We start from the raw sequence: 13,448 nt of genomic DNA, 5'->3' as shown, positions 1-13,448 counted from the left end.
TACCAGCCAGAAATAATCAAAAGGGTCAGATTCCAATTTTCAGGAGTTTATTCAAGTGAAAAGCTGGCAATGGCCATTCTGGGACTCATCACTCCAGAGAAATGGGGATAGGGTTCCAAAGTTAAAAGCCAAATTCTTGCTTATATATAAGACAAAGAAATTTAGCAGGGTTACAACATTTTGTATACAAGCCTGGTTTAGGAGTTAAAAAAATTAGCTACAATTTGTTTTCTTTTCCAAGTGGCTTGTTTTCTTTATAGCTGGTTTTCATTTCCTTTCCAACTTAAAAGAGTGTATTTAACATTCCATATTAAGGGACTGTGATAGCCATGGTGTCTTGTATGAAAAAGGTAAGAGGGAGGATGAAAATCAACAGTAAGAGAGAAGGGGGTCTTCCCTGGGGCCCTTCGCCATTTACAACATTTTACAGAGCAATGCAGGTAAGGAAAAAGACTGGATTCAGACATACAACAGCTTACAGCTGCCTGTCACGTAGCTCAGGCCCTGTAATTCACATTCCTTGAAGGCTCAAAATACTTTAGAGTTCCAACAGCTTAGATTTTGCATTACTTATTTTCACAAGGGTAACCACTTTACAGTCCTTAAAAGGATGTAATGGGTAAGTATAACACGCTTAAAACAATGCCTGGAGCATATGTGTTAGTTGGCGTAACAATAATAATAGTTATTATTATTGAAGACAAGAGTTACTGTATGTCATAGGAGTTATGATAATCAACCAGAAGCTACTGTTTTATTGAATGCCTACATTGCTATTACATAAACAAAGGCAATTTGGAGTATGACCCTGATCCTCATGTTACTTATGGAGGAAATGGATCTAACATGTATGAGACAATCAGCGAATAAAAAACTGTCTCACGCAGTAAACATGATGTCACATGTGTATAGGAAATATTAAGCTTTCATATTTTTATGGTAGCATTTTGTACTGTCCTGAAGCAAGTTAAAGCTTCGATTCATAGCTCCTTGTAGAGGAACAAAGTATTTTTGAGTTTCCCTTCGGTGGTTCAGGACAGGCACTGGGGAGTTAAAATCTCCTTTGGGAGTGGGGTGTTGTGAGAAAGGAGCACAGCATTAGAAAATGGGAATGTTAATGTGTATACTGAATCAAGATCTTATTATCATAAGTAAACACTCAGTCAAAAGGACATATGGGAATTCTTTTTATTCCTGTAGTTTTTGGGGAAAATTTGAGGCAATTGCCTCAAATTACATTTAGTGTTCACAGAATGCCATTTTACCTATGATGTTATTTAGAATTGTGGAGGTGTTGCCAAGAGGAGGAATTAGCTCAATTAAAGCACCTTCCAAGTGAGACTGTTTAGTCTTAGCCATGAGTAAGTTGTTAGTAATTTGTATTATTATTAATTCTACTGCATAAGTCTGTGGAATACATGGAGAGACAAAGCCGACCTTTCTTAACATATATGCTTTCTTCTAGAGCAGTGCTTTGGAAACTAGTATGTGCATTCCAATCATCTGGGCATTTTTTTTTTTTTTTTTTTGAGACAGAGTTTCACTCTTGTTGCCCAGGCTGGAGTACAATGGCACTATCTTGGCTCACTGCAACCTCCGCCTCCTGGGTTCAAATGATTCTCCTGCCTCAACCTCCTGAGTAGCTGGGATTACAGGTGCCCTTACAATACCCAGTTGATTTTTTGTATTTTTAGTAGAGATAGGGTTTCACCATATTGGCCAGGCTGTCTTGAACTCCTGACTTCAGATGATCTACCCGCCTTGGCCTCCCAAAGTGCTGGGATTACAGGAGTGAGTCACCGCACCTGGCCTCATCTGGGCATCTTTTTAAAATGCAGGTTCAGATTCTACAGATCTGAGGTGGGGCCTGAGATGCGGTATTTCTAACAAGCTCATAGGCAATGCTGATGCTACTGGTTTGCAAACTATACTTTGAATTGCAAGATTCTGATGTTGCTTTCTGTAAAAACAAACAAAACCCCCCAAAACCAAAACCCAAAACTTTGTGTTTATATTTTATAATTTTTCTGACCAAATTTTTACCTAATTTACTTACTAAATCCCAATTTAGTCTTTGGCTAACAATTGGGCACTCAAATCTTTGCTGAGGAATGAATATGTTCTATATCATAATCAGTATCTGTAGAAACAATTCCCTTAATTAAAGGCACCCACAATTTTTAGTATTATCTGTAGAATTTTAATTTTATTTTATTGTAATAAATAGCTGTTTATGCAACGGAAATGTTGCTGGAGTCCCTGTTCTTGGGCACCTCTTAAACCAAATGCCATTTAAATGACCACAGACTAAAAGCAAATTAGGTAAATGCTTACAGGGAAAGGGGAAAGCGGATCAAGGTAGAAAAAAGACAATTTGTTTTAAAGACTCTCTTAATACAACTTGTTCCCTCTCCCCTTAAACATGTTTAAAACAGTGTAAAGCACAGATACTTGTCTAAAAGAAAAAGAAATTGTTTGCACAGCCTCTGTTTTCCAGCTTAGTGCCCTTTGATGGGTGGTGAGCGGTAGCGATGTGGCCCAGTGAGATGGCACAGGCATTCTTCCTGCAGGTCAGAATCTTCCTAGGCTATTGCTCTTCCAAGGTACTCTGAGTCCTGAGATGGTGACCTGGGGTTTTGTTTCCTAAGAAGTAGTTGCCATTATTTTGATTCATCCTACTGCTCTAACCAAAACAAAAACCAAAAACCTCCAAATGGTAACAGATATTCGTATACCTGGAAATCCAAGCCAATGAGTGTCACGTGGCTTCCAGATTTGCATCTGTGCTGCAGTAGTCTTTCTTTCTTCCTGGCAGGTGTACTTTTGCATGTGATGGGAGATGCCCTGGGGTCCGTGGTTGTGGTCATCACGGCCATCATATTCTATGTGCTTCCCCTGAAGAGTGAGGAACCGTGTAACTGGCAGTGTTACATTGACCCCAGCCTGACTGTCCTCATGGTCATCATCATTTTGTCATCTGCCTTCCCGCTCATCAAGGAGACCGCTGCCATTCTGTTGCAGATGGTCCCCAAAGGAGTCAACATGGAAGAGCTGAGTAAGTAGACTGAATTTTGATCCAGAACCACTCTCACTTTAATGTTATTCAGGCCAAAGGACAGGCATTATTTAAGAGCAGTGTTTGAGTTATGTATTCTGAAACACCTTAAATCACCAGGTGGTAGAGACATCATCATATGTTTTATAGCCTATTAAGATGACTCAGCTCCAAGTACCAAAGGTCCTTTGCAATCTGTGATTCTCTGACTCAACTGCAATGCAATGCTTGGTCCGGGCATGGTGGCTCATGCCTGTAATCCCAGCACTCTGGGAGGCCAAGTCGAGTGGATCACCTGAGGTCAGGAGTTCGAGACCAGCCTGACCAACATGGTGAAACCCTGTCTCTACTAAAAATACAAAAAATTAGCCGGGTGTGGTAGCATGCACCTGTAGTCCCAGCTCCTCGGGAGGCTGAGGCAGGAGAATCGCTTGAACCCAGGAGGCGGAGGTTGCAGAGAGCCGAGATTGCACCACTGCACTCCAGCCTGGGTGACAGAGCGAGACTCTGACTCAAAACAAAACAAAACAAAACAAAAATGCAATGCTTGGATAATACCTATTCCTGGGCTACTTAATTTCATGTCAAAGATTTATTTTAATCCAAATAAGGCCATTTCTGCCAGGAACTTTATTTTATTTTCCTTATTCTAAAAACACAAATCATTCATATTCTAGACCCTACTTTCTAGTTAATGCGGGCATGCAAGTCACTGTGTCTCTCACAACACTGCCCAGAGCTGCAGGCAGAGTAGGTGGTGGGAGAGGGAAGGAGACAGAGGAGAAGACATACAGCATTGCCTTTGCCTTCCCAGGAGCTAGTTCATTTCCCAATTGAGGAAATAAGATAAACATATACAAAGAAATTTGTGATATATACTGGATATGTTTTTAATAAAGTGATATATTTAAAAACAGCTATTTTTAACAATAGAGGGTTACTTGTTGTGACTCAAGCCTGTAATCTCACCACTTTGGGAGGCTGAAGGAGAAGGATTGTATAAGGCCAGGAGTTCAAGACCAGCCTGGGCAACATAGTAAGACCTCATTTTTACAAAAATAAAAAATTATTTTTTAAAAATAAATAAAAAAGTAAAGGTTGTAATGTGTGCCTGTGGTCCCAGCTACTCAGTGGGTTGAGGTGGGAGGATCACTGGACCCAGGAGTTTGAGGCTGCAGAGAGCCATAAACATGACACTGCACTCTAGCCTGGGAGACAGGGCAAGACTCTCTGTCTCTAAAAAACCAAAAAACCCCTGCAAGATGGTAATAACAATAGCAATATTTTCATAGCATTTACCACATGCTAGAAATGTAAGTGTTCTAAGTGCTTTACTTATAATAATGTATTTTAACCCTTAAAATAATACAAAAAGTTACTATTATCATTTCTATTATACAGACAAGGAAACTGAGGCACAAAGAGGTTAGGTAATTGCCTAACGTCACGCAGTTAGTAAATGTCTAAACTCGGATTCATACTAGCTGGCTGCAGAGCCTTTGCTCAAATCAGTATTGTATACCATTTCTCTAAATACATACTCATTTTGGAAAGTATAGAAAATAGAGAGGAGCCTAAATGAGAAAACAGAAATCTCTCATAATTTGACTGTGGAAACTACCACTGTTAATATTTTCTTCTATATGCAGTAAAAAGAAAAATCATACCATATACACAGTTTAGCAAATTGCTTTTTCACTTAAAAATACCTTATGTACATTTTCTCATATCCTTAAATATGCAACTTACTTTTAAACAACTATGTCTTATTCCATTACATAATTGATTTAACTATTTCCTTGTTGGTTCCATCTTTTTAATGAATACAAGGAGCATTGTCCAAACCATTCTTGTACATAAATATTTGGTTATTTCTTTTAGGTTAAACTTTTAGCACTAGAATTGCTAGTAAAGGTTTTTTTGATTCATGTTGCCAAATCATCCCTTTTAAGAAAAGAAATTGCATTTTATAATACTATGGGAAGTTCATTCAAGTGTCCATTCCCTTGTATACTCAGCAACCCTGGGGACTTTTTTCTTGTCGTTGTTAGACTTATTTTCTTAAATGACTTTGTATGGGCTAACAATGTGTGGAGAAAGAAGGTTAAGGGCAAATGGACCCAGAGAGGTAGAACTAATTTCTTCCTGCTGTTCTTAGTAAGTATGCAGCCATTTTGGTGAGAATGCTTGACGGGACCATATCCCTCCCGTAGTTCCATGCTTCAAATGCAGCACTCACCTTGGCTTTTGTTTGCTCTTCTCTGTTATAGTGAGCAAACTCTCTGCTGTGCCCGGAATTAGCAGTGTACATGAAGTGCACATCTGGGAACTTGTAAGTGGAAAGATTATTGCCACCCTGCACATCAAGTATCCTAAGGACAGGGGATATCAAGATGCCAGCACAAAAATTCGAGAAATCTTCCACAGTGCAGGAATCCACAATGTGACCATCCAGTTTGAAAATGTGGACTTGAAGGAACCCCTGGAGCAGAAGGACTTACTGTTGCTCTGCAACTCACCCTGCATCTCCAAGAGCTGTGCTAAGCAGCTGTGTTGTCCCCCCGGGGCACTGCCTCTGGCCCACGTCAATGGCTGCGCTGAGCACAATGGCGGGCCCTCTCTAGACACATACGGAAGTGATGGCCTCAGTAGAAGAGACACAAGACAAGTGGCTATTGAAGTGTCTTTGGACGGCTGTCTGAGTGACCACGGACAAACTCTTAACAAAACTCAGGAGGACCAATGTTATGTCAACAGCACTCATTTTTAATCTGGTACCCACATAACCAGACCGTATAGTCGAGGCACTTTGGAACCACCATCTTGGCTCATAAAAAGAGCTTTCCGGGTTGTAGGCTCAGACCAGACTTGCAGCGTGCATGCTCTGTGTTCACTAGGGGTTGGCTGTTAGGGATTTTAGTTAAACGTGTCTGTGAATTTTTATGTAACCCCTTTCCATTCCCCTGGGTGTCTCATGCTGCTCTTTGTTTCAGCTTGAACATGCATTTTCTAAAGCAAACTGCACTAGTGTATATATCAGGGACACTGAAGTCTGGGACTGGGGCTTAATAGCTGTGGATACAGTGTTCAAAGAAGTTCTTGTTTCTAAACTGATTAGAACTTCTAGCTAATGCTCAGGTGAGATCATAGCTTAAATACATTCAAAAAACTAAAGTACCACAATAAGTGTATTTTTCCCTTTCCCCTTAATGATCATAAAAGAGACAAGTTAAGTATTTCTGACACTGAAGAAGTATCTTTTTTCTTTGATTCATTTTTGGATAAATATAAAATGAATAACTATTACGGTAGAAAATATTCTCAGAACATTCTAGAGGAGGTAAAGATTAGTAGGGGGGTTTTGGCCATCTCTACATTTTTGTGAGGTGAGAGAAAACTAATGTTTACTTTCTGCTGTGAAATGAATTGTGGCTATAGAATGTTTCAAATGCTTAAATATATAATACATGTTTTTCACATGGAAGTGAGGGAATATTTCAGCTTTCTTCAGTATGACACAAATACTCAGCTGTCTTTTAGAGTCAGTATAGTTGGAGCTGTTTCCATGTAGTGCTTTGGTAATGATTTACTTATTCTTCCAAACGTCCTTTGACTTTTCTTTCATACGATTGCATTGATCTATGCAGCATTTACCAGAAAAGAGCATTCCTGGGATAGCAGAATCCTTAACATTGAGTGTTAATTCTTGTGAAATAAATAAGCTAGACTGCCTTCTCTTTAATTAGACATATTTTAAAATATTTATTATAGTTGTCAACTAGTGACTCAATGGAAAAGTTGATGTCCAAGGAAGAAATGAGAATTAGCTTAGTGGCTGCCTTTAATGTGTTTTTGAGAAACTTAAAATTTTCTTTCATGTCTCTGATCCATATTACCAAGTTCAAATAAAATTTTTGTAATCGGATTCAGACCCATAACCAAAGAATATTGGCAGTAGAGAAGCATCTGTCATGTATTTAACACATTGTTCAGCATCAGTATTTAAATCAGAACAGTCTCGCAGGTATGAGAAAATGGGAGGTGCATCACTAGACAACTAGTATCATCTTTGCTAGACTGCGAGATTGTATGAAAATAACCGTCTCTTAGTGTGTAAAGTCCTGTTTAAAATCTGCACAGGATTTATCAGAGGTGCTGGGTTGATAATGAAGGCAGCATCCACAATTTTTTAGAACAAACATCATATTTAAACAATTTATCTTAGTCCTGAATTTGAAGGCTAAAACAAATAAGCAGCTCTGATCAGTAGGCTAGGAAATCATTATTTTTTCTTTTTTGTAAAAACAGGGTCTCGCTGTGTTGCCCAGGCTGGCTTTGAATTCCTAGCCTCAAGTGATTCTCCCACCTCGGCCTCCCAAAGCACAGGGAGAACAGGCATGAGCCACTGCGCCTGGACAGGAAATTCTTTGTTCCCTGAGAATGTATTATCTGAGTTTAAATTGGCTGTGAATTAGGTAAATAGAAAAATGCCTAAAAATGTTTTTATTTCTGGGAGCTTATTGGGCTAGGCTACATGCACTTTATAAGCATAAAGGGGTTAATAAGTAAGAATTTCCATTTTTAGTGTTAAAAGTGTGGCATGCACTCACACAAAACAGTGGATCCTCTAAGAAACTCAGCATGGAGATAAGTGGGCCAGATTCTCCTACATAAACATTGGTTGAAATTCCTTAGAGCCAAAAAGAAATTTTTCTCTGACTTCCTAATCTGAAGGTCTAATTTGATTTCACATCATTCTGCCTTTATTAAAAGGTAAAATTATAATTTCACAGTTTTTGTGCAACTGGCTGAAGGAATGCATATTAGTTTGCATTTAAACACTGTTCTTTAATCTCTAAAATATTTTTCTGGGTAAGAAAAGGCACTTAATTCCACTATAATTAAACCTAACTTCAGAAAAGTATCTTGATAGACAGTTATGCCAGATTATGGTCTGGAGTCAATGTGAAATAATACCTTTTTAAGGACAGTTTGGCTGAGTGCATTTAAGAATGTCCAATCATGCTAAGTGCAATAATTTTGTATTGGGTTGGGTGGCTTGCATTTGCCACCTGTGGCACCGTGATGCCTGCTGTATGCTATTTTCACTTGAGTTTAACTCTCTCTTTAATTGTCCTGCTTTTTAATTCTCCCAAGGAAATACAAGAGTTTTCTTTTTCCCTTTAAATCAACCCTGCTTGGTGGCAATAGCAGCTGATAAATAGATTCAAAACAGCACTGTTTTCCTTTAAGATTAGAAAAACACTGGCACTCAGTTTGGTGCTCCTGTATACTTATTTACAGAAATCCCCCCACCCCACCCCACCTTTTTATTTTTTAAAGAACTGACGTATTTTTCAAAGTCTATGGCATATTTTGTGTGTCAGGGCAGGGACCAGTTGTCCTGTGTGCTAACCTGGCCTTCTATGTGGCCCTACTGCACTTCTGTTTCTATAGAAACAGTCCTTTCCACATTATTGTAGCATTGGCCATAGGAAATACTATATCTGCTTCATTTTCTGACTCTCAACATTGTTTTTGAAAATATAATTTTTTTTAACATGATATTGGGCCATTATGAATATCCACAGACAGGATCCATTGTTGACAGAAAATAAAATTACTCTCTAACTTCTTGATAAAATATCAATAGAATACAGAGACATTATATGAGGAAGAATTAAGAATATTCTCCATATTTAGTTCCTTTTTTTTTTTTTTTTTGCCATTGGTAGAGCAAATTCCAGTGGTGGTAAATCAAGAACTCTAAAGGTCAGTAGGAATAGGTGTTTTGAATGTCAAGGAAATCACTGAGGTAGATTTGAGATGACAATAAGACAGCTGCCCTGTGAGGTCATAAGAGCTTTTGTGAGGCTTACTCCGGGGGTTCTCAGTCTTGGCATTATTGACATTTTGAATTGGATGTGTTCTTGCTCCTGATGTGTGGATGTGTATTGTAGGATGTTTAGCAGCACGCCTGACCTCTATTCATAAATGCCAGTACTGTCCCCCCAAGTTGTGACAACCAATGTCTCCAGACATTGTCACATATAACCTGGGGGAAAAAATTGCCCCAAATTCTGAGCCACTGGGTAGAACTAAGGGTAGTTTAGGGACAATGTTGATGAAAGCCTCTCCAAAGTCCCATAGTCTTTTTAATAATTAATTTTGCAGAATTTGCTCTTTAAAAACATATTTTTAAAGGCAAGACCCGTCTATTCATAAAAGTTGCAGTTGTTTCCACACAGGAACTTTGGACATTTAAAGAAAAATGTAATTTGAAATGAAAAGCCCTTATAAATCCCTTTATACGTATCAGTCATTATAACAGTAAATGAAATGAAGAAAAAAGCATTTGGTCTCACTCTTCTGTGCTGATCTCTTTAATTCCTGAATATCCTCAATTTGATGAGCCCACTACCAAATGAGACTGGATAGTTATCAGGACAATTGATAGATGGGGTTAAGATGTTTAAAATCTCCTTCATATTTAAAATGATCAATTTTAAACTTGATGATATTTCTTCTTCTTAGTTCCTGTAAGCAGCTCATCTTAGTGCTAATGACAAGTTCAGATGTTAAAAAAATCCTTATCATTTATAGCTAATTTTATCCTTTGCCAAATCATATCTATTTTCTTCAAGGGAGCAAAATACATTTCCTGATTTTAAAGTATCCTGCTTTTAAATATATCTTCACATTCCTATAGTAAAAGACTTCAAAAAACAAAACAAACAAAAAAACCTGATATAGAAAAAATGAGGAAACATGACCTGATTTGAATTTTGAATTTGGGTGAATGATCACTGACTGCATGCCTGCTCTACAGATGTCATGCCCCTGATAAAGTGTTGCGTATTTGTGCTTCTTAGTTTATTTACCCTCGAGTAGCCACAGGTAGAAATAGGTTGTTAAACCAGGAATTTAGTTTCTCAAGTGGAAATTGCATTGAACAATAATCCTCAATGTAATCTGCATGTCCTTACCCATCTGGAGTTTAGATAATGCAGATGGGTCATTTTCTGGTGCTTCTCTTTTCACGTGTTTTATTTCATACCTTTTTGTTTACATGGAACTTTCTTGAATGTTTGATAGATGATCAACTGTCACCTGTTAGTACAAAGCCATGCCAGAGACACTGAACCTGCTCTGCATTCTAATGAGAACAATCCAGAAAGGATGATTTTCAAGGGAGAGTGACCTCTTCCTGGAGATCTGAGGTTATGTTACAGTATTGTGGAGTTTTGTTGCTTAAAATTCTCCTCCTGTCCTCACAGGCAGTTGTGCTAGAGTTGCAATCCTCACATTTGAGAGAATTGTCAAAACTCTAAGACATAAAGTTTAAATAACTCATTAATAATTGCATGCAAATCCCCCAGTAATGTATGTACATAAACATACCTTTTAAAGATGTTCAATGGTACTGTAAATAAAATTTTTTAAAAAAATAAAAACATGACTGAGATATGTCTCTGTCACTTAAACAGATAACTAAAAGTAGCGGAACTCATTTTGTCTTTGTCACTTACCCTGGTAAGTTTATTATTCAGTAACTCCTTGGATTGATTTTAATAATTTGGGCCTATTTCTCTTTTTCTGTTTTGCTAGTCTTCTTCACACCCCTTCCTCTGTCACCTAGGCTGGAGTGCAGTGGCACCATCTGGGCTCACTGCCACCTCTACCTCCCAGATTCAAGCGATTCTCCCGCCTAAGCCTCCTGAGTAGCTGGGATTACAGGCGCCTGCCACCATGTCCAGCTAATTTTTGTATTTTTCGTAGAGATGGGGTTTTACCACGTTGGCCAGGCTGGTCTTGAATTCTTGACCTCAAGTGATCCACCCTCTTCAGCCTCCCAAAGTGTTGGGATTACAGGCATGAGCTACCATGCCCCGCCCTGATTTGGTTTTCTAGAAGGACCGATTTGGCCCTGGGCTCTGACTGATTTGGCTCAGTAGGCTTTGTGTAGAAGGGAAAGCTGTTTGGATTCAGGGAAGATAGAGAGGCCTGGCTTATTTTGGAGAGGGTCTCTGGATTTGAAATCTCTCCAATGGGTTGACTGTAATCTTTATAAATGTTGGATTAGAGGAACAGTCTTCCAGTTTTTTTCAATTGCTTTTATCAATTAATTGATTTATCAGCATACACTTATTGCAAAGTGTGTGCAGGTGATTCTTGTCTTCAAGGAGTTTGTAATCCACATATGAAGTTAAGTAAGGCTGTGCGACTTAGTGGGAGTTTAAGGGTAGCTACGCATAACCTGTGATTGCTGAGATAACCGTGTGCTGGATGCGTTCTGTGATCAAATGTGCACATGCCAACCCCTGGGCAGCATCTGCAATAAAGGGGGCTACACGACATTTCAAGACCATCAATTTCTTTCAACAATAAGAGTCTGTAGTATGAAGCAGAGGACTGAACCCAGGAGTTAGAGTACAGACTCTCTATTCCATATTCTCTATTCCACAGGGTTGCAGGAATTAAAGGAGATAATGCATATGAGAACAGATTTAAATGTCAATGGATCTTATTCTTTCACACTTTCAAACTGGCATTCATATTTTTCCTGTTCTTATCCTGCCTCCTGCCATCTAGGTAACTCCATTTTGTCAATTAATTAAACATCATTCAATGCTAAACAGCACTAAATGGTGGTATAAGCAACATGGGTGAAAATGAAGAAGAAAGAATGAAGAGTCAAGGACAGCTTCACAGGAGAGTTGGCATTTGAAATCAGCCTTGGAGTGGTTCAGCGAGTGGAGAAAGAGGGAAAGGACCTTCTGAATTGAGAGCTTAGTTTTAATTCTTTAGGCAGTTGCCCCTAAAGCTTTGGTGGGAGGAGTGTGAGAGGGCAAATTGGGGAAATGCCAAGAATAGAATATTTTTCAGAAGACAATTTTCTCAAAAAGTCTTCCTCAGCTGCTCTATGTTGCTCTGTACAGAGCCTTTCACCCAACACGCACCGAGCCATTGGCATCTCCAGTCCTGCCCAGGATGCTGAGCTCCATCAGTGAAGGACTCACTGTTGTTAAGTCAAGTTTAGCCTAAAACTGCCTCCTTACATATTTAACTTCAGCCTAAAGGTTTCTCTGTACATCATGATCTACAGCTCATGACTGTAGCCCACACTTGTGCCAGTCACTGAGTTTTGGCCAATCAAATGTGGCTCTGTTCCCAGGCTGCAGTGCAGTGGCACAACCTTGGCTCACTGCAACCTCTGCCTCCTGGGTTCAAGCGATTCTTCTGCCTCAGCCTCCCAAGTAGTTGGGACTACATGGACAGGCCACCATGCCCGGCTAAGTTTTTTGTATTTTTAGTAGAGACAGGGTTTCACCATGTTGGCCTGATGGTCTTGAACTCCTGATCTCAGGTGATCCACCCACCTCGGCCTCCCAAAGTGTTGGGATTACAGGCGTGAGCCACCCATGCCCAGCCTATCCTAATTTTAAAATCAACTTTCTTTGACTCTTCTCTGTTCCTTTCAGTGGAAGCAAGCTGCCCCAGATTCCCCGTTACCTCCTGGCTTTTCCCCACAAACCAGCTCAAACCTTGCAGCCATGTTTAATGCTGCCTTTACGCTCATCCTATGTCTAACCCGTCATTACGCTCAACTAATGCTCCCCACAAAGTACGACTCAAGTCAGCGCCTCCTTCCCATTCCTGCGTGTTCCTTAGGTTCAGCTGTATCACCTCAGCCTGTGCTGTTGCAGGAGCCTCTTGGCCAGCTCCCTAAACTTCCTCTTGCCAACCCTCTTGCTTCCCTCTGCTCCAGGAGAAGGGACAAACTTCCCCAGCCTGTCACTGTGGTTCCCTTCTCACCCCAGCCCCGCACCCCCACCCCCAGGGTTTATCTTCTTCAGCAGACAAGCAGAGCACAAAGATACCTAAGGAAGTTAGAATGTAAGAGGGTGCAAGGATGCTTTTTCTCTGTAGGCTAGTGAATCGAGTTTTGTATTAGCTAGGGAGAGAGTATTATAGAGTAGTCTGTTTCTTCTATGCCAAAAAACTTTCTTCTTGTTTTTGTTTTCTTTTTGATTTTTACATTACATTTACCAAATTATTTCTTTTCTGGTTTCTCTTTCTGGCTGACTTCCTTTTCTATGTGAGTGTGTCATTTTGCCCCAAAGTTGACTTCCTATGGATGACCAACTGCGACCTTCCTTGACTAGTGTCCTGATTCCAGAGCACACTCTGATATTGACATACCCTGTGAGCATAAGCAGAGCCATGGTTTCTCTCATCTTGTGTGAGGCAAAAAAGAGGGTGGACTTTTCCTTTATCTCATATTTTCACCACATGCTCACATATGTGGCTGTGACATAATAATGAAATCCAATATAGAGCCAAGATATTTGACACATTGCATGATTCTTTTAGGCTTGAAGATGCAAGAGTA

At 39.6% G+C, this 13,448-nt stretch overlaps 1 protein-coding gene across 4 annotated transcripts in view; it reads left to right on the top strand.

The window, feature by feature from the left end:
* The window catches only part of LOC105493492 (solute carrier family 30 member 10), a 46,212-nt gene extending 35,695 nt beyond the window's left edge, over positions 1-10,517 (top strand). For 2 of the 4 annotated variants that reach the window (XM_011761171.3, XM_011761169.3), the window contains exons 3-4: positions 2,816-3,055; positions 5,326-10,517. In XM_011761171.3, coding sequence (XP_011759473.1) covers positions 2,816-3,055; positions 5,326-5,825 — 740 coding nt within the window. In that variant the 3' untranslated portion in view covers positions 5,826-10,517. The remainder of the gene's footprint in view (positions 1-2,815; positions 3,056-5,325) is intronic. The other 2 variants (XM_071080913.1, XM_071080910.1) reach the window with 1 other exon arrangement.
* Positions 10,518-13,448: the final 2,931 nt, after the last annotated feature.

The sequence above is a fragment of the Macaca nemestrina genome, chromosome 1 (assembly GCF_043159975.1).
Source record: "Macaca nemestrina isolate mMacNem1 chromosome 1, mMacNem.hap1, whole genome shotgun sequence".
NCBI classification, from domain to species: Eukaryota; Metazoa; Chordata; class Mammalia; order Primates; family Cercopithecidae; genus Macaca; species Macaca nemestrina.
This window is presented reverse-complemented; position numbering and strand designations above follow the sequence as displayed.